General features: G+C 37.2%; 1 protein-coding gene across 2 annotated transcripts in view; it reads left to right on the forward strand.

The window, feature by feature from the left end:
• Positions 1–13,129, forward strand: part of CPA3 (carboxypeptidase A3) — a 32,111-nt gene extending 18,982 nt beyond the window's left edge. For both annotated transcript variants that reach the window (XM_015131769.3, XM_001110081.5), the window contains exons 10-11: positions 1,897–1,981; positions 12,547–13,129. In XM_015131769.3, the coding sequence (XP_014987255.2) occupies positions 1,897–1,981; positions 12,547–12,734 (273 nt within the window). In that variant the 3' untranslated portion in view covers positions 12,735–13,129. The remainder of the gene's footprint in view (positions 1–1,896; positions 1,982–12,546) is intronic.
• Positions 13,130–26,872: the final 13,743 nt, after the last annotated feature.

The raw sequence follows: 26,872 nt of genomic DNA on the forward strand, positions 1-26,872 counted from the left end.
ATACGTTGTATTTTTATCCTCCTGATAAACTTGGAAAGTATACTTTTACTATCCAAAGAAGACTATAAATGTTTGTGAAGCTTCCTCACTAAGAATATGTTATCTTTCCAAAACTATGATCCATTAAGCACCTTTTATTAATAAAAACTGATTTGATAATGTGAGCTTTAAAAAAAAAGTCTGCATATGGGTTCCAATGAATCACAGGAAGTAACAGAGTGAATGTGTGGATAGAGGGATAAATATTTTGAATTGCTATAGTAGAAAATAAATAAAACAGAAAAAGTTTAGTGGCCCAGATCTCATGGTGATTGGCAAATATAGCACGTCCGGTAACAGCTGTGGTTCAAATACTGCCTCATAAAATATTTTAAAATTAAAAGGTTACAATTTTCATTCTGACCTCAGTTCATTGTGTTTAGCACAACAGCATTTAATGTTAATTGGAGCAGAGATCTGAATCAGTCATTAAAATCATCTCCATATATACAACAAAGAAAACATACCAGCAATATATGGCCCATAGTCATTTATTATCCAATCTATGTGATAATCTGAGTGCATGAGTTCAACTAATGCATACAAATGTACAGCACTGTGATTTCAATCCACTGTTAGGAAAATGACATTATGGGTTAAAAAAATGCTTATCCACAAAAAAAAACACTTTGAGTAAAATGAGAGTTCTTTGCATAGCAACTAAATTGATTGAGAAAAAGAAAAATTCTTGGTTATATACATTACACATATCATCTTTTAAAAATCTTTACTTGTAAGTGCAAATATGTTAGGAACTATATTCCATTAAAATTCATTCTGACAATCACTCTCATAGCACAAAACACTAACGTGTATTAAAAGGTCATGACAAAATGCCATTCTGAAAGAGACACCCTAATTAACAACTATTTTAAAGAGTGATCAACCGCCCTTCTTCCCTTGGTATGCTGAAGTCAGATGAGTAGAGAAGATCCTGTAGCAATATGAGCCTGTTAGGGACCAAGGAATGTAAAACACGGAAGAAACTAGAGAAATCGTCAGAAAAGACAATTATCTGAAGCCAAAAAATATTGACAGGAAAAATAATGTATATTTTATATTTTAAAAGAAAAGAATGAGGAGATAGAGAGAGAGAAAGAAAAGGAAGGGTAGAAACACAAAATGAGATATGGCATTACTGTATATAATTGACAGCATATTTAAGTCTTCATTTTTTAATTTTTATTTTTTTAGACGGAGTCTCACTCTGTCGCCAGGCTGGAGTGCAGTGGCGCGATCTCAGCTCACTACAACCTCTGACTCCCTGGTTCAAGTGATTCTTCTGCCTCAGCCTCCCGAGTAGCTGGGACTACAGGCACATGGCACCATGCCCAGCACATTTTTTGTATTTTTAGCAGAGACAGGGTTTCACCATGCTAACCAGGGTGGTCTCAATCTCCTGACCTCGTGATCCACCCACCTCGGCCTCCCCAAGTGCTGGGATTACAGGCATGAGCCACCGTGCCCAGCCAGGTCTTCATAATTACCACATATATTACTGAAAATAAGTTTCTCATTTAACCATTTATTTTCTTTTGATCTTCAAATGCCAAATAACTAGTAAATTTGACTTTTTTTCATCCCTAGTAATTTACATATTTACATATATATGTATGTATGGGCTTTGGTTTTGTTAAAACCAGGAACTGAATTCCGGCTTCACCAGTTGCAAGTAACCAGGAAATAGTACTGTCCACCTTATAGGGTTGTTATGAGTCTTGAAACTCAAAATCAAGGGCTAAGCACAGTGACTAACCTGTAAGACTCCATTAAAAAATTGCATACATCCATAATTACATATTATTTGGTATTTACACAGTATTCTATTATTTCACTGTAACTTTCCTTTCTCTCCAGGCCAAAGTTGCAAAGATTGGCACTGATGTTCTATCAACTCGATATGAAACCCGCTACATCTATGGCCCAATAGAATCAACAATTTGTAAGTCATTCCTCTTATTTACTGAGCCCTTTCCCTTAATTATTTTTTATAAATATTAAAGAAAATCATAGAATTTGCAATTTATGTTAGAGCATCTGAAATTGCTAATTTAAATTCTACTTTTTACAGGATATTCTGAATTATATGTGAATCTAGGTGATAGATTCTGCCCTTTTCTTGGGATAAGATTTTTCTAGAAACAAATTATACTGAACTTTTACAGGGTTACAAGGTCAACAGAAGCTATTAAGTCAAGACAGATTTACAGTTTAATTCATCTACTTTCCTGTTTCCCACCTCTACCACCAACAAGGTTGCACCCTTCCAGGAACTAATGAGAATTCACTGGAGCGAGAAAAAAAAAAAAATTAGCCAGGCATGGTGACCTATGCCTGTAGTCCCAGCTTCTCGGGAGGCTGGGATGGGAAGATCATCTGGGCCTGGGAGGTTGAAACTGCAGTGAGCTGTAATTGCGCCACTGCACTCCAGCCTGGGCAACAGAGCAAGACCTCATCTAAAAATAACACACACAAAAAAGTAGTTGGAGCAGAGTCTACATTTTTTTAAACCATTTAACTTTAACTGGACTCTTTCTTACTTGCCTTGTCTGCATGTAAGTATGGTCTATTCCCTAGCACCTGATAGGAAAACAGATAGAAAATCCGTTTCAGTCCCTCTGGTCATATAAAACAAGTTATTTGTCCTTCTCACTTGCTCCCTCTCGCTATGTTCAACTGAAAGCTGTATGGTGAACTAGAAAGGAAATCACAAGACTCTAGTTCTGTCACTTTTGTTTTATATTCTCAGCACCATTTCTTACTCTTCACTATTTTTAAATTTGTGTTGTCTGTGTGTTTTTAAGTTATTGACTTGGATTTCTTGGCCTTGATTTTCTTGTCTCTTGTTCTATATACAAGGAATCAGTAATTTTTTTTCTGTAAAGGGCCAGATAGTAAATAGTTTTGTGGAGGTACAGTCTCTGTTGCAGGTACTCAACCAGAGCATCATAGCTCAAAAACGGCCATAGACAATAAGTCAGCAAATGGGCATGATTGTGTGCCAATAAAACCTCATTCACAGAAACAGGAGGCTGGCTAGGATTTGCCAACTCCCATACTTTATACTAAATAATATCTGCAAATATTTATAGAGTCTTTACAAGTTAGGCACTGTGCTTACCCTTTGATTTTCACAATCTCAAGCCTCATGACAACCCTATGAGGTGGGGAGTACTATTTCCCAGTTATTAGTAACTGGTGAAGCTGGAACTCAATCTCAGATTTTAACAAATAAAAGCCCTGATCTTGCCCACTGCACATACTGTTTGCGTGTTTGGATTTTCTATTTTCAACGAACAGCCAAAAAATCCATTTGAGTATCACCGAAGACCACTAACTCAGATCCTGGGAAGTAAGACCACTTTCTACTCTTATAGCACCTCCCACTAATCTTAGTTTGGGAATTATTTAGTAAAAATACCTTTTCTCCAAATCAAGTTCAAGCTTCAGTTCTTAGTCTCAAAATTTATACAAAATTCCCCATGAAACTTCTCAAAAGCAAGAATTATGCTTTGGATTTCCTCTTAGACCCTATAACATATAGTACAGTGCAGGGCATGGAACAATAGCAGAATTAGTTCCCATAAACTTGCTCAATGATAATGGTGTCCTGGCTTATTCACAAGAAGTAAATGTGGGTTGAAATCACAACAGGACTGGACTTGATTAAGCCTGCATCACTCTGTAGACCAAATATCCAACATTTTTTAGCATTAAGACTGCCTTTTAGCTTTTAAAACTTTCATGAACAACCCTTCCACCACCAAACATACACTCATATTTTTATTACACTTTTAGAATCTGTGCATTAAAAAATATATATGTGCATATGAATCCATGGATTCCTTGCAACAATTTTACCTGGTCCTGTTTTGAAGTCACTTCTGTAATCCAAGCTAAAAGTATAAACTTGGAACTGAAAGTCTGCATCCTCAGGAATTGCTATGGAATTTGAAAATGCTGGAATCAACATATACTGTTTCTAGGACTTACTTATTAGAGGCTTCTTTGGCAGAACTGGAAAATGACTAAAAAATGGAGAAGTCCCATTCCTCGAGCACATTCATTAACAATCACCTATCAACCAGTCACTGTTAAAGTGCTGAAGAGAAAGTGTAGTGATACAGATGATCCCCAGCATCCACACAGATCTTGCTACAGCCTAGCCATGCTGGGGACTCATTACATGTACAGGTCGATGACAACAAGATTTCAAAATAGATGTTATGTATCCAACTATGTGAGTGGACAAAAAGTAAGCAAAGTAAAGAACAAAAGGACAGACTAGAACATCAGTTCAAAACGGCAGCCCACTTGGTAGATACTAATAAATAGCAGGGCCAGATAGGCCACCCAGACACCATGTAAGAGCAATTCCTCTAAGCAAGAAAAACACGTGGATAGTCTTCGAGGCAAAGAACAAAGCATTCCAAACAGGAACAAACTTTGCAAAAGGCAATTAAAGCATCAAATAATTATCCGTGTGTGTGTGTATCTACAAAAGTATGAGAATACAGAGCTGTGCATAGCATTGCATTAAGATCTCTTAATGAACAAAAAGGTATGGTGTACCTAGCTAGCAGGCTAGCATTTTGGAGCTTTCGGAGATAGATGAGAGGACTTAGGACACAATAAACTACTCTTAAGGAAGTCACATGCTAACTGGAAGGAGCGGATAGCCAAAACTACTATAGCTCCATGCCATCATGTGTCACTTTCAAAATGGAAAGATAGGGTCAAGAGGGATTACTATTCTGTTTAACTGTGCAGCATTATTTAAATTTTTTATTACATTATACTAAAACATTTTAAAGGCATTGAGATTTAGAAAGAATTGCCTTTGTCCTGCAGTGCTGCAGCAGCTTGATAAATGATCAAGATTTCTAGGACAGACTGCTTTAATAAAGCATCTGATAGAATGTTAATCAAACATTCATGAGAAACAGAGAGTAGCAAAGTAGTTGACTTGGTAAGAATAAAAAATAAAAACGTGATTAAGGTTTAGTCATTCCAATAACCTGATGTCACTTAACTTGTCCCCAGATTTAGGAGCAGCATCTAGCATTTGTCAGTGATTTCCTCTCTTTGACTTGATGAAGACAGAAAAAAAGGCACTGGGGCAGCGTTTTTTAAACCCAACTTATGGAGGATCTCTGGACTTCAGAAAAAAAATATGTTTGCTATTTGAACATGAGAGGCAAACATATCAGATAAGTTAAAATCATAAATTTTGAAACCAGGGAGAAACACAGGCAATGATCTATTACATGGTTCTCAAGCCTGACTTCCCATTAGAATCATCAGGAAGCTGGCCAGGCGTGGTGGCTCACTTTTGTAATCCCAGCACTTTGGGAGGCTGAGGTGGGTGGATCACAAGGTCAGGAGTTTGAGACCAGTCTGGCCAACATGGTGAAACCCCGTCTCTACTAAAAATACAAAAATTAGCTGGGCGTGGTGTTGGGAACCTGTAAGGAAGGAGAATCACTTGAAACCAGAAGGCGGAGGTTGCAGTGAGCCGAGATCGCACCATTGCACTCCAGCCTGGGTGAAAGAGCAAAACTCCATCTCAATAAATAAATAAATAAATAAATAAATAAATCATCAGGGAGCTTTTAAAATGTGTGAATGATTATACCCCCACCCCCAGAGATTCTGATTTCATCAGTCTGAGGTGGAGCTCAGGCACTCAATTTTTTTTTTTAAAGTACCTAAAGTGATTCTAAGATGAAACTAGGGTTGAGAATCACTGATCTAAGCAAAACCTCTCATTTATAGACTGAAATTCAGATACAGAAAGGTTTCATCACTTTAGAGCAGAACAAAAACAAAAATCAGCATTCAAGACCAGAGTTAAAATTATATACCTACCACTTTGCCCCAAAGCAGCAATATTAAGATGGCACAAAAATGTAAATAGTAATGTTTAATGTGAAATGATTATATTTGCATATAAACACCATATCCAATCCTTCATCATCTTAGAAATAACTAAACATAGTACTTCGTGAGCAAGAATAGTTATTTGAGTTGATAAGAACCAAGAAGATTGCATTAGTAATAAAATTTATCTGTGAGTCACATCATGAATTAAAAAGTTAATTTCAAAGTACATTTCTTGTAGCTTCCTTCATGGACCAAAATTACTAGATCTGCCACTGGTTCTCAACCCAGTGCTCTTTTTTCCTATTCTACATATTCTACTCCTTCAGAATTTACATTCTGAAAAAGACAAAGTTAAGATTTGTAGTTCATAACACCAGATCTCTACTTACTAAGAGACATTCAAACTGATACTACAGAGAAAATATTTCCGTTTATGCCCATGTATCTCTGGCTTCAGCTCTTGCTTCAAATATAATTTTCACTTAATATTAATAGTACAGGTTATTATATTGAACACATTTAAATAATACTTTTTAAAATGATACAATTTTTTAGAAAACACTGTATCAAGTAAGCAATAAATGCAGCACACATTAAATCACCAGTATCACTTTGTATGGATCCCTTTGGGCTGAAATCAGATTTCTAGTTTGGTACAGTTTCATTTAGATTTGTTCTGATTGAATTTGTTGCAACTAATATTGTGCCTTGAAATAAGTAGGAGATATTTTCTTAATGTTGAACATACTCAGAATATGCTGTCAACAAAAATGAAATTATTTTATAGAACTGAGTAAAGACTTGTCATTGGCTAGAATACAGAGTGGCACATAGGTGGCACAGTACAATGATTAACAGCATGAACTCTGAAGACACAGCCTGGGCTTGAATCCTGATTCAACTGTCTACTAGCTATGTGTTTTTCAGCAAGTTCCTTACTCTGAGCCTAAGTTTCTTCTTCCGTAAAATAGTAATTGTTACTTACATTTGGGATAGGAATTAATTAAATGAGTTAACATGCATAAAGCACACAGAAGGGTACTTGGTATTTAGCAAGTGATTGTTATTATGTTTTATAAATGCATACACATGCTTTAGTGGGTACACATGGAGATAAAGAACAGGCTAAGTATCAGGTTAAACCAATTAAGTTCTGGCCAGGCACAGTGATACACACCTGTAGTCCCAGCTACTCAGGAGGCTGAGGTGGAAGGATCACTTGAGCCTGGGATGTCGAGGCTATAGTGAACCATGATCATGCCACCACACTCCAGCCAAGGTAACAGAGCAAGACCCTGTCACATACACACACACACACACACACACACACACACACACACACACACAAATTCTCTATTTTTTTCTCAAAGTAAAAACTTGCAATATTGTATTTATTTTGTGCCTTAATATAGTTTTTGTTTGCCAATTTAAGATCTAGAAAATACGAAATGTCTTCTACTTCATAGTATCACATAATTATGAAAAATCAAATTCCATATATTCTCAATGACCACTATTAATCTTAATGACAAACTTCACATAAAGTAAATCTCTCAAAAGAAAATAGTCATGCCCTTTAACCCTTGGAAATCACAGAAGTTTACTCGGCTGCAAATAGAGAGAGCTACTTCAACTAGAAACTGGTCAATTTTATTAAAATTGTCTAGCATATCCTAAATTACAAGACAAAATTCCTATTTACTTTACCTCCTTTGCTACCAAGCTCGCGTCTTAGCATGGTTTCTTTCTCATGAACTTAAATCCAACTAGCTAAAAGTGGCATCTTTTTGATCACAGAAGCCAGTATCTGTATTTCAGCTCACATGCTCCATAAATTATATGCAATATTTGACCCTGTTAATAACTCTTCTTCTTGCCATTCCTTTAGCTTCCTTGACTTTGAACTCTACTAGTTCTCTTCTTCCTCCTCCTCCTCTTTTTTCTACTCTCTTGCTGACTGCCTCTAAAACTAGATATTTTCCAAAAAATAGGGTACAATATATGGATACTTCCTCAGGTTCTCTCCTCGGGTCGCTCCTCTTACTTTTGACTCTCCTCATCATGAAATGACCTCTATCCCCACAGGCTGGAATCCCTCATTTGTTACCTAGGGCCCCAGGCAATCACCTTTTAGCCACTAAGTGAACCAACCAGACCAAAATAGCAGTGCAAAGCCTTTGAAAACTATATTGTCAGCTGAGCACGGTGGCTCATGCCTGTAATCTCAGCACTTTGGGAGGCCAAGGAGGGAGGATCACCTGAGAACAGGAGTCCAAGACCAGCCTGGCCAACATGGTGAAACCCCGTCTCTACTAAAAATACAAAACTTAGCTAGGTGTGGTGGTACACGTCTGTTGTCCCAGCTACTCAGGATGCTAAGGCAGGAGAATTGCTTGAACCTGGAAGGCAGAGGTTGAGCTTCAGCCTGGGCAACAAAGTGAGACTCCATCTCAAAAAAAAAAAAAAAAAAAAAAAAAAGCAAAACTGTCTAGGTGTGGTGGCACATGCCTGTAAACCCAGCACTTTGGGAGGCCAAGGTGGGCAGATTCCCTGAGGTCAGGAGTTCAAGACCAGCCTGACCAATATGGTGAAACCCTGTCTCTACTAAAAATACAAAAGTTAGCTGGGTGTGGTGGTGGGCGCCTGTAGTCCTGGCTACTTGGGAGGCTGAGACAGGAGAAGCACTTGGACCTGGGAGGCAGAGGTTGCAGTGAGTCAAGATTGTGCCATTGCATTCCAGCCAGGGTGACAGAGCGAGACTCCATCTCCAAAGAAAAAAATATATATACTATATTGTCATCAGTATCACAAGACACAAAAGTAGGCCAAGGGCCTGTTTACTAAACCTAAACAGGGTGACTACCTGCTAAATTGAAGATTTAAGTTACAATTTATTATTTAATGTAATAGCTAAAATGTCCAGAATATAATCAAAAATCACTTATAATACTAAAAACAAGAAAAATTACAGCTTGAATATAAAAAGACAATCCATAGATGCCAACGCTGAGATGATTGGAATTTCAAACATTGGAAAAGAATTTCAAAGTTGCCATCATAAAAAAAAAATGCCTCAACAAACAATTATAGATGGCCTTGAAACAAATGAAGAAATGGAAAATATCATCAAAGAAATATAAGATATAAAAAGGAACTGAATGGAAACCATAGAACTAGAAAATACAATAACCTGAACAACGAAAAACCTAGAAGGGCTTAATAGAACAAATATGACAGAGGGAAGAATCAGTGAACTTAAAGACAGAACAATCGAATTCACTCACTCTGAAGACAGAAAATAAACAAAAAAATAAACAAACAAAGCCTCAGGAACAAATAGCATAATAAAACATCCAACATTCATGTCATCAGTCCAAGGAAAATATAGATAAAGGGAACAGGGGCTGGAAAAAAATGTTTGAAGAAATAAAAGCTGAAATATCCTACATTTGACAAAGACATAAACTAACATAGTCAAGTAGCTGAGTGAAACCCAAACAGGAATAACCCAGAGAAACTCACATCAAAGTATATCATAATTAAACTTCTGAAAACTAGACAAAGAAAAAAACCATAAAAGAAATCAGGCCGGACGTGGTGGCTTATGCCTGTAATCCCAGCACTTTGGGAGGCTGAGGCAGGTGGATCACAACCTCAGGAGATCAAGACCATCCTGGCTAACACGGTGAAACCCCGTCTCTACTAAAAATACAAAAAATTAGCCAGGCGTGGTGGTGGGTGCCTGTAGTCCCAGCTACTCAGGAGGCTGAGGCAGGAGAATGGCATGAACCCGGGAGGCCAAGTTTGCAGTGAGCCGAATCGCGCCACTGCACTGCAGCCTGGGCGACGGAGGGAGACTCCATCTCACAAAAAAAAAAAAAAAAAAAAAAGGAATCAGAGAGAAATGATCTAGAGTTAAAAACAATTCCAGTGACAGCAGATTTTTCATGTGAAACCATGAAAGTCAAAAGGAAGTGACATTTTATCAAGTGCTGAATGAAAAAATCTATCAACCCTAAATGCAATAAATTCAATACCCAGCAAAATATTCAGAAATGAAGGAGGGAATAAAGACATTCTCATACAAAGGAAAATCAGGAGATATGTCTCCCGCACACCCACTTTTAATGGCTAAAAGAACCCTCTGAACAAGAAGGAAATAATCACAGCAAAAGGCTTGGAACTGCAGAGAGGAAGGAAGAAAAATGGATTCAGTATAAATAAATTAAATAATAGACTATCTTTCTTCATATGATGATTGAATCAAAAATTGTAAGTTTATTTGATGTGATGTTCAATGTATGTAGAGAAGTACTCAAGACAATTGTACTTTAAAAGTGGGAAGAGAAAAAGGATCTAAAAGGAAGTAAAGTTTCTATACCTCGCTTGACATAGTAAAATGTCAATACCATTAGACTGTGATAAGTTATATATGTGTATTATAATATCTGGAGCAACCACTAAGAAAACTAAGCAAGTGACATACTTTAAGACATTATAAATCAATCAAATGGAATCCTAAAAATGTCATGTAACCAAGAGGAAGGTGGAAAGCAAGAAAAGAAAGATAAAGGGATAAAAACAGAAAGAACAAAAAAAGAAATAAAATAATAGCACAGTTAAGTCATATCAATAATTTACCTACATGCACTAATTAAAGACACATGGGCAGAATGAACTTTTTAAATTGTAATTCAACAATATGCTGTCTATAAGAAACTCATTTCCAGTATAACAACATAGATAAGTTGAAATGAGAATGATAGAAAAGATATACTATGCCATTAGGAAGAATAGCTATATTAAGTATCAAATAAAGGGAATTTCAGAGCAAAGAAATTTGCTAGTGACAGAGACATTAACAATGATAAAAAGGATCCATCCCACCAAGAAAATAATGATCCTAAATGTGTGCACACCAATTTCACCCATGATGTCTATGCCAATAATTTAAATATTCATTTTTCCAAGCTCTTTCTTGAATGTCTTTTTGATGTTAAACGTATCACTTCATCTTCCTTTGCCTTTTCTTTTTCCCATCCTAGCGCTGAGTTCCCATTTCTTTTAACAGTATGTTTTTCCCAGCTACCCAGATTGAAACATCAATCATTTTTATCAAATCCCAATGTTTCTTACATGGAATCCCTCAGTTCTATTTCCAATGTGGTGACTCTACCCTAGTTCAGGCTTTCATTTCACAATACCTCATAACTGGTTTCTATTCTTTTCAATCCAGATTAACAATCCTAAAGTACTAAAAGGCCTCCAAAAGAAAATTTAAACACCTAGTCCCGATTCACAAGGTTTTCCAAGTTTTACTCACAAACTCCCACTGCTGCCGTTGCTCTGGTCCAGCTGGATCTCATTAGTTTCTAACAATGCCTCCATGCTTTTCTATCCTTGTAGTTCACCAGCCAGAATTCCTTTCTTCCATCTCCAGCTGAAAACACACTAGCCTTTCTTCAAGGTTATCCTACAATATCACCTCCTCCATCATGAAGGCAGTATTTGAGCTGGCACTGGGCATGAAAGGCCATACTCCTCATCAAGAATAATCTTTTTTCTTTTAAATCTTGATAAAATATTGTACCTTTTCTTTGGTACTTAGCATATTCTGCTCTGCCTCTATTGACTTATTCCTTGACTTCTGCCTCCTAAATTGTAAGTTACTGAAGACACCAGTGGCATCTTCTGCATTTTTGTACCCTGCAACAATTACTCTCCCCGGTGCCAAGAAATGTGTCCTGTAAATATTAAAGGTTTAATAAATATTTGGTGACCAATTTAAGAGCCAACACTATCTCTTTTCATCAAAATATCCCTTCTCTCTTTCTTCATCAGTTTTGAATTCTTTCAAATTTTCAAACCTTTCAGACTGTTATTATTAAACTCATTACTTGTCCTAGAACATAAACACCTTCCCATACAAAAAAAACCCTTTTATATCACATAAAGCAAATGTGAGCACATAAATGCAATTATTATATGTATATGCACTCGTATATGTATACAGCCTCTAGATGTGTGTTATATGCATATAACCTTTAGAAGTGTGTTGATATTTCCAAACTTTTTATCAAAAAATAGAACCTTGAGTTAAATTTCATAAAAGTTTACATGGAAATTTTGAATTAGGAAATTAAATATGTCTTTAAAATAACTAAATTACATTTTCTTGGTCTTTTGACTATGAAATAGTTTACCCCAGCAACATGAAAAACAAGAGACCTAAGCTATTAGAAGAAATGCAATTCTATTTATCTTGTGTGTATAGTTTTTCCCTGGTGGTTTTTAATGACCAGTGACTGCTTAGCTGGTTTCCTCAGCTGCTAGCACTTGCTCTGAACACGTCTGCAACAATGTGTGCCTAGGAAATAAACTCCAGTTAGTAGTGACCCAACCAAAATGTAATATTTTAAATGCAGCACACACTTGGTGGATTCCAAAGTCATGATTATGCTTTACTATGCACTCTGTACTATTCAGACCACTACTCTCATTCATGACTGCAATTAACTGTATACATAATTATTTTTTATTGCTAATTATATACCACTGATTTCCACTTTTAAAAAAACATTAGCATTTGTCTCTAATTAAATATTTACTGCTTGTGTTTTACAGACCCGACATCAGGTTCTTCTTTAGACTGGGCTTATGACCTGGGCATCAAACACACATTTGCCTTTGAGCTCCGAGACAAAGGCAAATTTGGTTTTCTCCTTCCCGAATCCCGGATAAAGCCAACCTGCAGAGAGACCATGCTAGCTGTCAAATTTATTTCCAAGTATATCCTCAAGCATACTCCCTAAAGAATTGCCCTCTGTTTGGAATAAGCCAATTAATCCTTTTTTGTGCCTTTCATCAGAAAGTCAATCTTCAATTATCCCCAAATTCAGCTTCTATATCACCTGAATCCTTCTCTCGCTCATTTAAGTCCCACGTTATCACTGTTTGCTTTTACTTACTTTCAGTAGCACCATAACGAAGTAGCTTTAAGTGAAACCTTTTAACTACCTTTCTTTGCTCCAAGTGAAGTTTGGACCCAGCAGAAAGCATTACTTTGAGTATTTTGAAAGGTGATATACAGTGGGGCACAGAAAATAAACGAAAACCTTCAGTTTCTCACAGATTTTCACCATGTGGCTTCATCAATTTATGTGCTAATACAATAAAAAATAAAATGCATTTAATGCTTTAAAATTCATCTTTTTATGATAAACTATATTCTCTGTATTTCTCTATAGCATTAATAATCAACATTAATGCCAATCAGTCTGTTAATAAGAAATAATATCTTCAATTTTCAAAAACATAATTTGCCTATTTTTTTCTGATAGAAGTAGACATTGTTTATATCTTCAAAAAAGCAAAAGGATGTCCTAGCAGGAAATAAAATGGTTCATATAGAGAGGAATCTCAGTCCTTTAAACAACCGATCCAGTTCTCATCAGCATAATGTACATTAAATTCGAAATAGTTTAATTTAACCTGCCATAATCAGAAGAAACCACCTGCTAAAACATCTCTTTGCCAGTACAGACACAGACAAGACAGTCTGGTCAGCTGTGACCCCTGCCCTCCTGATGGATAGAAAGGAAACCTGGAAATGTACCATAAGTTGAGGAGAGAAAGTCATGTAGACCAAAGGCAATCAGAGTAACTTGCTGCATTTGTACTATTTATACTCCTATTATTTAAGATGGTATTATTGGATAGCTTCTCCCCAACACCAATACCTCAATGTGTGATCAAGTGGCAACAGTGGTAGTGTTTACATTCCCAAAATCCAGACACAGATGCCTACCACTGGACTGACTATAATTTGAGGGACAAGTAGAGAGTTCCTTGACTTCCAGTAAACTTACTTCTTAGAACACCCTAGACAGTTTTCAATGATTGGGAAAGGTCCTGAGAAGTTAAGTCAATAAACAATCTGGGACATGCCTCATGAATCCTTTAGGGACCCATAAAAGACAGGATGCCATCAAAGCTACAAGATGATGGTGTGCTGTGATAATCATGAGGTAGATAAAAGTTTCCCATGCAAAATTGTCCAGGAAAAACAAATGTAAACTAACAAAATTGCTTTACAAGGGGAGGAGGGGAAGGTGACAGAGTCACGAAAGTAAAAGACAAAAATGTGGCTATGAGATTATATTGTCTCTTTAAAAATATGGTATCTATATCTAAATATTTAGCATTCCAAACTAGCTTCAGAACGTGGGAATGTAAATTTGTTTCATTATACATGCCATATGGGAATTATATACTCACTCACACTTACTCAAATGAGAAACGATTGAAGTATATTCTAACCCTAAAATTCATATAAATACCTCTAATTCCATTGAGCCTTTAGGTGGAGGGGATAAAAGAGATAATCCCAATTGCAGAATATTGTCACATGTCCAACCATCATTCAGTTTATAAAGACACAAACGTTGTACACACTATTTGAATTATTATGCAGCTTAATATTTTTTTCTCAATCAGAAAAAGAAAAATTAGCCTGAGTGGCTAAAAATAAAAAATCCTAACAAGATCTCATCCTAACTAAATAGTTTCTGAATGGCATCTGATTGCATTTACTTCTTTGACTGCATATGAATTGTGAAAATAAATATGTGAATACAAATATCTACATTAAAGTTAAAACACTAAATTTTTACCTCATTTATGAGAAAGTTTGAGTGGTAAGTGCTGTGATTCTTCCCTTTTAATTTTTCATCCATCAGTAAAAGTACTTTGTACCCAAGTTACAAGTTGTGCTATACATCATAATATTCTTGACAGAGGCCAGGCACAGTGGCTCATACCTGTAATCCCAACACATTGGGAGGCCAAGATGGGAGGATCACTTGAGCCCAGGAGTTCAAGACAAGTCTGGGTGATAAAGTGAGACCCTATCTCTACAAAAAAAAATAAAAATAAAAAATTAGCCAGCTGTGATGGAACATACCTGTGGTCCCAGCTACTTGGGAAGCTGAAGCAAAAGGATTGCTTGAGCCCAGGAGGTCGAGGCTGCAGCGAGCCAAAATCATGCCACTGCACTCCACCCTGGATGACACAGCAAAACTCTGACTCAAATATACATATGCACAGATACACACACACATACATATTGTGTATATACATATATACACAAAATATATACGTGTATATACATACATACAAAATATATATGTAAAAATATATATATCATTCATTTTCCAATTTTCTTACTATAAAACTCAAGAGGCATTGTTTCATATTTTGAAAATGTGTTCTGTTATAGCAATATCTAATTGTTGAGGTACACATCTGAGATGTACATCTGTTATGAAAAAATGAAACATCTTATTTTTACTCATGCAAATAAATGTTTCCAGTAAGCCTTATGACTCCAAACTGATCTTTAAATGTCATATCAGAGGTCTCTTCCCCACATTTGACACATTGGATATGCTTTTTGACCACAGAAGTGCTCACTGGCTAAGTGAACATTAGGCTTACTAACAAGAATATCTGTTTCTCATTTAACACAAACGTTTATGCCTGATTTTCTTTAGATGAAAAAATAAAGAACCCCCAAAGAAACTTAGAACATATCATTGCAAAGACACAAATTTTCTCTGTTCTCATGTTCTCCCTAGACTCTTTACCTCAAAAAAAAAAAAGTTTAAATTATTTTGACCTTTCCAAAGGGACGGATGTTGGGCTTTTCTGGACATGGGAAAAGGTCAAGGACAGAGAACTCTTCTTGGTCCCACCATGTGGTTCCCAGTGCTATAAACTAACCTTTTACCTTTAATATAGAAAATGGAAATGGGAGGTTTTCTAAAAGAGAATATGCATTGGTCCCCCAAATCTACAATGAAGTATTGCAGTATTAAGTCAATGTTAAATTTCCCAGGATATAAATCATACAAAGCAGCAGTAGCAAGAAATGTACTTAAATACTCACTTATTTGAGCATCTAAAAGAAGCAATGGAGTCTAGAAACTGTTCCTGACCACTGACCCTCAGAGACTGCATATTGTTCTCTAAAATCTCTCCTCTTTTCCTTGCCCTCTTTCTTCACTCTATTCTCCCTTATAATAGGTCTCCCAGTTTTGAACCAGGCACATGGCCATACATATAAAAGTTCTATTTCCAAACTCCCTGCAAATAGAATCGTAGGGCTACTCAAATTTTCTCATAAATAAAATAAAGTTTTAGTGTTTTAACTTTAATATAGATATTAGTCTTCACATGTTTATTTTCACAATTCATACGAAGTCAAAGAAGGAAAATACTCTGGGATGCCATTCACAAACTATTCAGTTAGAATGAGGAATGATCTTGTTAGGATTTTTTATTTTTAGTCACTCAGGTAATATTTTTTTCTGATTATGAAAAGAAATATGAGGCTGGGCGTGGTGGCTCATGCCTGTAATCCCAGCACTTTGGGAGGCCGAGGCAGGTAGATCATGAGGTCAGGAGATCTAGACCATCCTGGCTAACACGGTGAAACCCCGTCTCTACTAAAAAATAAAAAAAAATAACCAGGCTTGGTGGCGGGTGCCTGTAGTCCCACCTACTCGGTAAACTGAGGCAGGAGAATAGTGTGAACCCAGGAGGTGGAGCTTGCAGTAAGCTGAGATTGCACCACTGCACTCCAGCCTGGGTGACAGAGCGAGACTCCGTCTCAAAAAAATAAAAATAAAAATAAAAATAAAGAAGAAAACAGAAATATTAAAATGCATACTAACTCAAGTAAAATGGTATGTAAAGCTTTTGTACCTTTTATAAACTAAATAATGGACGCACACAGGACAATATCAAAAATTGGACTATTCTAGTCTATGAGTTGTAAGAAGAAGCATCATATGGCAAAGTCCAGAAAGCTCACTTCAAAGACCTCTGGAACACTGTGGCTCTTTTTTCTTTCTCTTCTTTTTGGCTGCAATATAATTGTGATGGCTGACGCTGAGCAGTCATCTTGAACCACAGATGATCTTGAAAACTAAGGCAAAGAAAATGACAAAAGGAGCCTGGGCCTTTTAGGACTTCACCAAGCAGGGATGCTAATCAAGGCTTGGACCACCTACCTTAGTATTTAAATATGAAAAAGAAATGAAGGTCCTCTTTAGTGAAACCACTGTTAATTTGGATCATTATTCTTTACAATCAAGCCTAATCCTAACTGATGCAACAAGCCAGAAACAACTGGTATAACAGTTCCAGATGGGTCACAGATGGAAATCCTTGGAGGATATGTAGTGTTACGCAAAATCACAGAGCTAGAAATCAGGAGGTTTGGGCTTGAATCCTGACTCTACTACTGAATGATATCTAGCAAGACACTATCACCTTTTGCCTGCCCTGCTTATCTCGTAGCTTTTTGTTAAAATTTGAGATCATAGATGCTCACCAAGTTAATCCACTAATTTCCACTTTGTCTTTGGGACAAAGTAAACTTGTCTTAAAAGGAGTTGGCTCAGGTGGTTCCTACTTGAGGTAAGTGTTGGATGGTATCAAAACAATGGGTGCAATTGCTGCTCTCAAGTGTGGTTCTTCACCAAGTTCCACTACAATGGGGTATAAAGTAATGTGTGCATGTGCATGTGTACATTTTCCTGTGTGCAGAATTTTCATCAGATTCTTACAATATGGGAGTTATGGACCCTCAAAAGTTTAAGCACAATTGAATGTAAAACCAAACATAATTTGAAATCATGTTTTCACGCATTAAAGTAAAAATTAATTTCAACTCTGGAGCTTTTGATAGTTATTTGCTCCCTTTTTATTGTTGTTTCTTACTATTGATTTCTTCTTTGTTTTATGATGATCTTTTGAAAAAAATATATAAAATTTCCCTTAGATGACTGGAAAATATAAAACAGTTTCACTGAACAAAACCAGGAAAATTGAATATCTCAAAATTGTATGAAATAATTAAATTCTGCCAACTTATTTGTAATAATATTGCGGTCCTTACAAATGATGTAATATTTTTAACTGTGCATGCTATGATATTTTGAGAGATCCTTACTTATTTCCCTCAAAAAAGTTAACCCACCGAAATGGGAAAAGCAGCAGCATTCTTTTATTAGGGAAGAACAAACTTATGGAGAATTATGTAAAGTTAAGATTACCTCTGGTTGCAGAAGATGCCTCCTTTTCATTCAATTGGTGACATACAGAAAATTATGGGTGGAACTCAAATTAGGGGAAAGAAATACATGGCCCCTTCCAAACTAGAAGATTTTATTGCATAAAACCACTTTGAAAGCTACATTTTCTAAATAGTTAGACTAATAGGAATACATGGCAATATTTCAAAGATTATGGCTTTACACTTCTTTCTCCTCCTTTTTAACACAATTGTATTTCATGATTAAAATGCCAAGCCACTTTTCTATAATGAGTCATAATAGCATCTTGAAAATTTCGGCAGCATATATATAGGCTACTGTCAGAATTTTCTTAGGCAAAGCTTTTGGGAGACTCTCTTGCATTTCATTGTCACAAGATCCATTATACCAGGACAGATCTCAACCTCCCTGAGTAATATCTATCTGAGGGTTATAATTTTGTCATAAAAATTTACTCTCACATGAACTTAGCATAAAAGGTCTCCGTCCAGAAAACAGGAATTGAAATGGATATATTATCACTTAAACTGCTTTTTCGCTCACTTATCCTTCAATTACAAGCCTCAAGTTCACTGGTGTCAAGAGAGGTTAAACCAGAAAAATGTAAAACAATTTTTGAAATATGTGAGGGAAATTTGACACTTAACATTCCAAATGCATTATTATTGCCATGGTATCACTGAAATGTGCTATTGCCTCATTTTACATGGTGGATTAAAAGCTTAAAAGACTACTCATGAAAAAAAAAAAAAGATCCATAGGTACCATTTCATATATAAAACAATTTGCAAGAACTCTGATTTCTTTTCTTATTCAAAAAGCCTCCAATTTCTTTTTTTTTTTTTTAATCGCTGCTTTGCAAAACTTAAATTTAAAGAGATAATTAAATTTTCACAGGGCAAAGAATGGGGAGGTGAGAAAGGCAAGTTTTGAGAACTGCAATCATATTGGCAGTAATGTGCTTATGAAAAGTAACATTTGCATAGTAGTGGTAATTTTTAAATTGCCTTCGCATGCACATCTGCATTTGATCACAAGTCTATGAGACTAATTTGGGGGGAGGTTATTATTATCCCCTTTTATATATTAGAAACATATGACTCAAAGTACTTCAATGACTCACATATATAAAGTTGCAACTTGAAAACTAGATCTTCCCACTTTAAAATTTCAATTATTTCCATTACACTACACTGTCCAATGGTCATCACTTCTCTATAAGGCAGAAACAGCAAGATTGTCCAGTTTATGAGTCATCAATTTAAATTCTAATTGTCAAGCCATGCTAAAGGTACCTCGTCATAATGACCCATCAGACACTCTTTTGAACCAGGGATTCTCACACTTGAGTGTGCATTGGAATCACCTGGGAGGCTCACTAACAGACTGCTGAGCCCTACTCATGGAGTTTCATAAAACAATAGGTCCTGGATGGGGCACAAAAACCTGCATTTTTAACGAGTTCCCAGGTAATGTTGATACTGCTAGTCCAAGAACCACACTTTCAGAACCACTGATGCAGAATAATTTTAAAATTTTCTCCTATTTTTTCAATTATTATTTCTTCAATTTTGGTGATTTTTATTTATTTATTGCAGTTTATTGGCAAAAAAATAATTTATTCATAGGTTTTATCTTTAATTAAAATTATAGACAAATCAAATAAGAGAAGAAATTAGGATAACAGCTCCATTTCAATTCCTATCTTCTATTAAAATGTTTGCAAAAAACAAAACCAGGTGCGGGAACACAGGTTTACATATTTTAAATCCATTACACATTAAAATAGTTTAGAAATATACAGAAATAATTAAAAATAATAAATAGTCCTTGCTTTGATGTGTTGATTCCACAGATTTTAAGGTAACTGACTGTAATTTTTATTATTCATATTCATATTTTATATTTTATGTATTAATCTATTGAATTTTAAAAGTTTTAAGTTTTATGTTAAATGTCATATCCAAATCCACTTTGGGAACATAAAAAAAATGTAACTTCTGCCCAGGGGTGGGTTCATTATGGCTACATCCAACTGAGAAAACTCTGGCTTGAAAATCATTATAAAAATTCCTTTGGTGGTGAGCAGTCACTTTCTTAATAGTAAAACTGGGAAAATTCTGTGAGAAATATTTGCAGAAGTATTTTTGGAGGTAATAGCGTTTGTTTCATGAAGAGTAAGGAAAGATTCCAACTGGTATGATTCTTTGGCTGTCATACAGACAGGGTTATGGGATAATCTGAGGACTTTCTTATGTGCAGGCATCCCCTGATATTGCCACTTGACAAAGCTCAATGGTGTCTGCTCCAACTGATCTTCTACAAAGACAGAGAAATGAAGAAAAGGTAAGAAACAAATCTAGGCTTTTTGGCAGAAGACTGGAAAGAGAAGAATCAGGAAGAAAAACTTAATACAGGGGCCAGGTGCAGTGGTTCGAGCCTATAATCCCAGCACTTTGGGAGACTGAGGTGGGAGGATCACCTGAGGTTGGGAGTTGGAGATCAGCCTGGCTAACATGGTGAAACCCCGTCTCTACTAAATACACAAAATCAGCTGGGTGTGGTGGTGCACGCCTGCCATCCCAACTACTTGGGAGGCTGAGGCAGGAGAATTGCTTGAACCTGGGAGGCAAAGGTTGTAGTGAGCCAGGATTGCACCACGGCACTCCAGCCTGGGTGATGGAGTGAGACTCTGTCTCAAAAAAAAAAAAGATTAACGTAATACAATCCTATTCTCCCTAGCCCCCTGCCCAAACTTCCACTTTCTCCCAAAATTATCTAAATAGTCTGCTTCCCAGCCTCATTGCAACCCAACTGTTCATTGCATTTGGTCCATAGAGAGCACGTCTTTGAGATGAGTTGCCTTTCCTCAGGCCTTGGATTAGGGTAGCCTCATGATTTGGCATGTCCAGTATATTTCCTATTTAAGGATTAATTTTTTAATAAAATAACTTTATAAGAGTTAAAGATCTTTTATTCCTTTATCTTATTCTAAACCTAATATGTTTCTGGTATACATTTTGGTTTTCGTTGTTGTTGTTGTTGCTGTTGTTATTTTGAGATGGAGTTTCACTCTTGTTGCCCAGGCTGGAGTGCAATGGCGTGATCTCAGCTCATTGCAACCTCCGCCTCCCGGGTTCAAGCGATTCTCCTGCCTCAGCCTCCCGAGTAGCTGGGATTACAGGCACCCACCACCACGCCCAGCTAATTTTATATTGTTTAGTAGAGACAGGGTTTCACCATGTTGGTCAGGCTGGTCACAAACTCCTGACCTCAAGTGATTCGCCCGCCTCAGCCTCCCAAAGTGCTGGGATTATAAGCATCAGTCACCATGCTCGGCCTCTGATAAAAATTTTGAAAGACTAAATAAGAATACAGGAATGACCGTTGAATGTACAACAGATGTTGCATACAAAGACTTTGTAGACACCCAAAGGCAGGTTTGAACACAGGCTTCACCACTTACTAACCATGGTCCATCAAACCATCTATGAAATTCAGATAATGGAACCTATGTCTAGAGAATATTATGAAGATTACAAAAGAAGTATATAAAACATATGGATAACCAATTGTCCCAGTTTGCTCAGAAATGAAGGATTTCCCAGGATGCAAGACTTTCAGTGCTAAACCAAAGCAGTTCCAGGCAAACTGGAATGGTTAGTCACCAAGTAGCAGTGAAATGTTTCTCAAGTAAAAATAAATAAATATTAGGACTCCTTTTTCTTCCCTTCTAATTTTCTAGAAGCTATTTTCATCAGAAAAAAATATAAACTATATTGATTAGCAGCCATTGCTTTGCTATCATGTATTACATACTTTACACAAATTATATCAATTATTCTTTAAATAAGCCCTAGGAGCTAAATGCCATTTTAATCACTCTTATTGTGACAAATGCCAATATGGAGGCACAGAGCAGCTAAATGTCCTCCTCAAAGTCACATAGGTAATAAACAGTAAAACAGAAATTCAAGTCCAAGTAGTCAAGTTTAAAATTGTGTGCGCTAAACTCTTTATTCAGACCAACAAACTTAGCATCACCTGGAGCCTGCTGGAAATGCAGGATCTCATCACCACTCCCACCCAAGACTAACTGAAGCAGAATCCATGCTGAAATATAACGCTACATCACCCGGGACTTTTACAGTTGGAAATCATTTAGCATCTTGAGCTATAGAGAACATTAGCAAAGTTCCGTTTCATGCCCCTGATTTGAGGTCACAAATCTAATGCCCAGAACCTCTAAAAAACACGAAAAAATTAATGAAGGAGACTAAAGTTGAACTAAAGTAAAACTCACCTCTCTGAAAATCTAGCCAGACCTTGGACCACGAAGTAGACTTAAACACACTAAGAAAACCTGGAACTGAAACAAACCCAAAGAGCGGAAAGCACAGAGTCAGAGTGGTGGCAGTTGTTTTCCTTCAAAATATACCCGCTTAACACATGACCAAAACTGTACTTTTGTCCTAAGCCAATGCATCAGGAAGCAGGGAGAGAAAGAGACTAAAACATTAAAGCATGTTGAAAACTAACTCTGAGATGATCCACTGTTTGTGCTGTTCAAGTTCACAGCTTTGACATAAAACTGAAAATATGAGGAAAATTCATAATTAGGAAACTTGCTTATGGTTAGCATGAATTTAGAGTTTTAAATATAAATATAAATTAACAAGTATTTAATGTTCTTTTCAAAAGCAAGGTCTTAGTAGCAATAATCTATCAAGCACTCTTACCAAAAGCTGAAAGCACAGCAATAAAATCTCATTCAGCACTGAAACCAGACACACAAAGTCAGAAGTGATGAAGTCATTATCTTTTGCTAGATTAAAAACACTCAGTCTCAGTAACAACTCAGATCCAGTTCAGAGTAACAGCTTCAGTCTATCAGAGTAAATATTTTATGTGCCAAAATATGTTGGGTACACAGTCTGTACCAAATTATGTGCTTAATTAGCTGCATTTCATCAGATGCCTTTATACAGAGGCTACCTCTTCTATATGACATATTTTTCTATACAAAGTGAATAAAATAGTCCCTGAAAACAACTGCATTTAGGAAATAAGACTGTGATTCTATTTTCAAAATTCCTCAGCTAAATCTAAAAATTTTTTCTCATGGTTTTTCTTTTTTAAATAGTGCATAAATATCTTATATTTTCATTAAATTTAAATTGAATTTTTAGGCCGGGCGCGGTGGCTCAAGCCTGTAATCCCAGCACTTTGGGAGGCCGAGACGGGTGGATCACGAGGTCAGGAGATCGAGAGACGATCCCGGCTAACACGGTGAAACCCCGTCTCTACTAAAAAATACAAAAAAACTAGCCGGGCGAGGTGGCGGGCGCCTGTAGTCCCAGCTACTCGGGAGGCTGAGGCAGGAGAATGGCGTAAACCCGGGAGGCGGAGCTTGCAGTGAGCTGAGATCCGGCCACTGCACTCCAGCCTGGGCGACAGAGCCAGACTCCGTCTCAAAAAAAAAAAAAAAAAATTTAAATTGAATTTTTAAAGTTTTAGTATCAGGAATCACAACTGACATACTAAGCTATATTAGAAGCGAACTGATGTTTCTAAAGTTTCATGCCAGAGGCTTTACATCAGGATTTTATTTAATCTCCCAACAACACTATGAGACAGATATACTTAGCCACCACTGATAAAGAAAGAAACCAAGAGTCTGTAAGAATCGAAGAGAAGCACTGGTGGTTTCACCTGGTGGCAACATTAGGATTTGAATCCAGGTCTGAGACCCAAGCACAATGCCTTCCAAAAGTGCCTATAAGTTATTCAAGGCCCCTGGGGTTGAAAATAGTAAACTGTTTTCCCTCTAACAAGCAGGAAATTGCAGACAACATAGACTTACAAGGGATGAGTAAACAAAGAGAAGTTTTAATACCCTCCCAAACTCCCTTAGACCCTTAACTCCATCCACCATAGCCCAAGGGGGAAAAAAAAAACGGTTACAGCTCCCAGTGATGAAGAAGAGGGGTCATGGCTCCACCTAGTGCAGATCCAGCCAAGAAAGCTGGTCAGCCTTATCCAACACGGAAAGGACAGCAATTTCCTAAACAAGTTCCCAAACATGCGACACAATGGCTTGGACCAGAATGCACAGACCATAGTACATCCAGCTGCCCAAGGGAGTGAGCTACCAGGTTTTTCTCCTTTATAGATTCCTCTGTATCTGGAGCCTTTATCCGAAGCATTCAGCCAAGCATTCAGAAATGGAGTTCCCCGTGTCCAAATAACCCACCAAGCCTGTCCAAGGACATTGCTAAATGTCAGTCACCCTCTTACTAAGCAAACATAGCATTGGTACCTACAGGTTTCAACAAACTTACTAGACAGTTTGATTATCACAAAGGAATAAGACCATGTTTTAAAATGACATTTTCTTGAAAGTCTCAGCCTCCAAAAAACGTCTTATCAACTCGACTTGCTTAATTCAAATTCTATCCATTCTTCAGGGCATGCTCAGGCCTGGCCTCCTTGTGGGACTTTTCCAAAAGGTTCCGATCCACCTACACTCTCCTCTCTCTCAACTGCTCCCAGAGTTTGAGTTACTGTCTTTAGTAAACTGCCTCTTGTGCGGATTTATCCCCAAGCATGCTTCTAAACTCCTGGAAACCGGTCATAATCACACAGACCTTTTTTAATTCCCCATAGCACTTAACACATCTTGGACGTAGTAAGAATAAGGCTGATTCTGGCAGACTGCTTCAGCAGGGCCTCCTGGGATGGCAACGCCTAGGTGGAGTGACCACAGTCCAGAACTGGTGTGCAGAAATGTGATCTGGAATAACAGCCTCTCCCAAATAAATGCATGTTAACCAGACTCACTAGGGGTTGACTTCCACATGAGATTGCCAAATTATTAATAACTTACTATAGGCTGGCCGGGCGCAGTGGCTCATGCCTGTAATCCCAGCACTTTGGGAGGCCAAGAAGGGCGGATCACTTGAGGTCAAGAGTTCGAGACCAGCCTGACCAATATGGTGAAACCCTGTCTCTACTAAAAATACAAAAAGTAGCCAAGCATGCTGGTGCTGGCCTGTAATCCCAGCTACTCGGGAGTCTGAGGCAGGAGAAGCGCTGGAACCTGGAAGGCAGAGGTTACAGTGAGCCAAGATCACGCCCCTGCACTCCAGCCTGGGTGACAGAGCAAGACTCTGTGTCAAAAAAAATAAAAAATAACTTACTATGGGCTGATAGGGATTTAGAGTGAATCAGAGAATGTGGAGTAGATACATTTAAGATAGACAGAAAGCATTCATCCCAAGCAGTTGTTAAAGAGGCAGGAATGCATATGGGATGGGAAAGCATACGCTGTAAAATCATGCTGTCTCAACTTTATACATTTTGATCTGGCAAGTAACATGGAAAAAGAACAATACCAGCATAGTGCTTTCCAGTGCTATCTTTTTATCTTCATCACTGTTCTTTGTATTCAAAAAATAAGGGCATCTTTGCTTTTCTACCTCAGAGAGCCTAGAAGTGGTGGGTGGGGGACAGTAAATGCCCCCAGGGATGAAGTTAATCCCCCTAGAGGGTCACTGCTTCCAGTGACCATGTCCTAAATACGTATTCACATCTTTGTCTCAGACTACGCTTTCAGTTGATCTAAGGAGGGAAATGCAGGCAGGGAAAATTATCAAATTAACCAGAAGAGATGAAAAACAGGTTTGTGCTATTAATTCATGCCATCATCCAGGCCCTAAGTATCAATTTGTGAGAAACTTTTTACTCCCTATAAACAGAAGTTAGTTAATTTGCAGCAACATATGATTCAACTGAGAAAAATAATACAGCAGTTTGTTTGGTCAAATATAGGATGCTGAAGAAACTCCAGTGCTTATACTACCAATGCTGAAGAGATCAAGATCATGACACAGATTACAAAAAAACAGCCTATACTGCCGGGCACAGTGGCTCACTCCTGTAATCCCAGCCCTTTGGGAGGCCAAGGCAGGCGGATCACGAGGTCAGGAAATGGAGATCATCCTGACTAACACGGTGAAACCCTGTCTCTACTAAAAATACAAAAAAATTAGCCAGGCATGGTGGCGAGTGCCTGTAGTCCCAGCTACTCTGGAGGCTGAGGCAGGAGAATGGCGTGAACCTGGGAGGCGGAGCTCACAGTGAGCTGAGATGGCGCCACTGCACTCCAGCCTGGGTGACAGAGCGAGAGCGAGAGCGAGAGCGAGACTCCGTCTAAAAAAAAACAAAAAAAAACAAAACAAAAACAGCCTGTACATACAACACTATGCATAATTGACAATGACAGTGTTGTTATATTTAATTTTTTAATAGACTTTATCTTCTAGAGCAGTTTTAGGTTCACAGCAAAACTGAACAGAAAGCAGTGCTCCCTTCCCCCACAACACACAAACTTATCCATCAGCAATATCCTGTACCAGTAACGTTGTTATGTCAATCAATAAACCAACATTGACACATCACTGTCACCCACAATTTAGATTAGCTTCACTCTTGGTGTTGTACATTCTATGCATTTTATATTTAATTTCAGTTATTTACAAAATGGTACCCAAAAATGACATATTTCCCCAAAGATATGCTCAAAACTAACAGATGGATTGCCACTGAGCTAACAGAAAATCTTCCAGAATAGATTTTCAGGATTTCACAATAGATATCCAGGAGCCCTATACAACCACTAATTAGGTTTGTTCTTGGTGCTTTACAGGAACATGTATTAAGATGGGGAGAGAATAAGTTCATTGAGAAGTACAGAATCAATCCCATTGGTTTATCTAAAGCATTGCAAATTCTCACATTTTCAATCAACAAACCATTTAAGAACTGTCTGA

Source organism: Macaca mulatta, chromosome 2, assembly GCF_049350105.2.
Source record: "Macaca mulatta isolate MMU2019108-1 chromosome 2, T2T-MMU8v2.0, whole genome shotgun sequence".
NCBI classification, from domain to species: Eukaryota; Metazoa; Chordata; class Mammalia; order Primates; family Cercopithecidae; genus Macaca; species Macaca mulatta.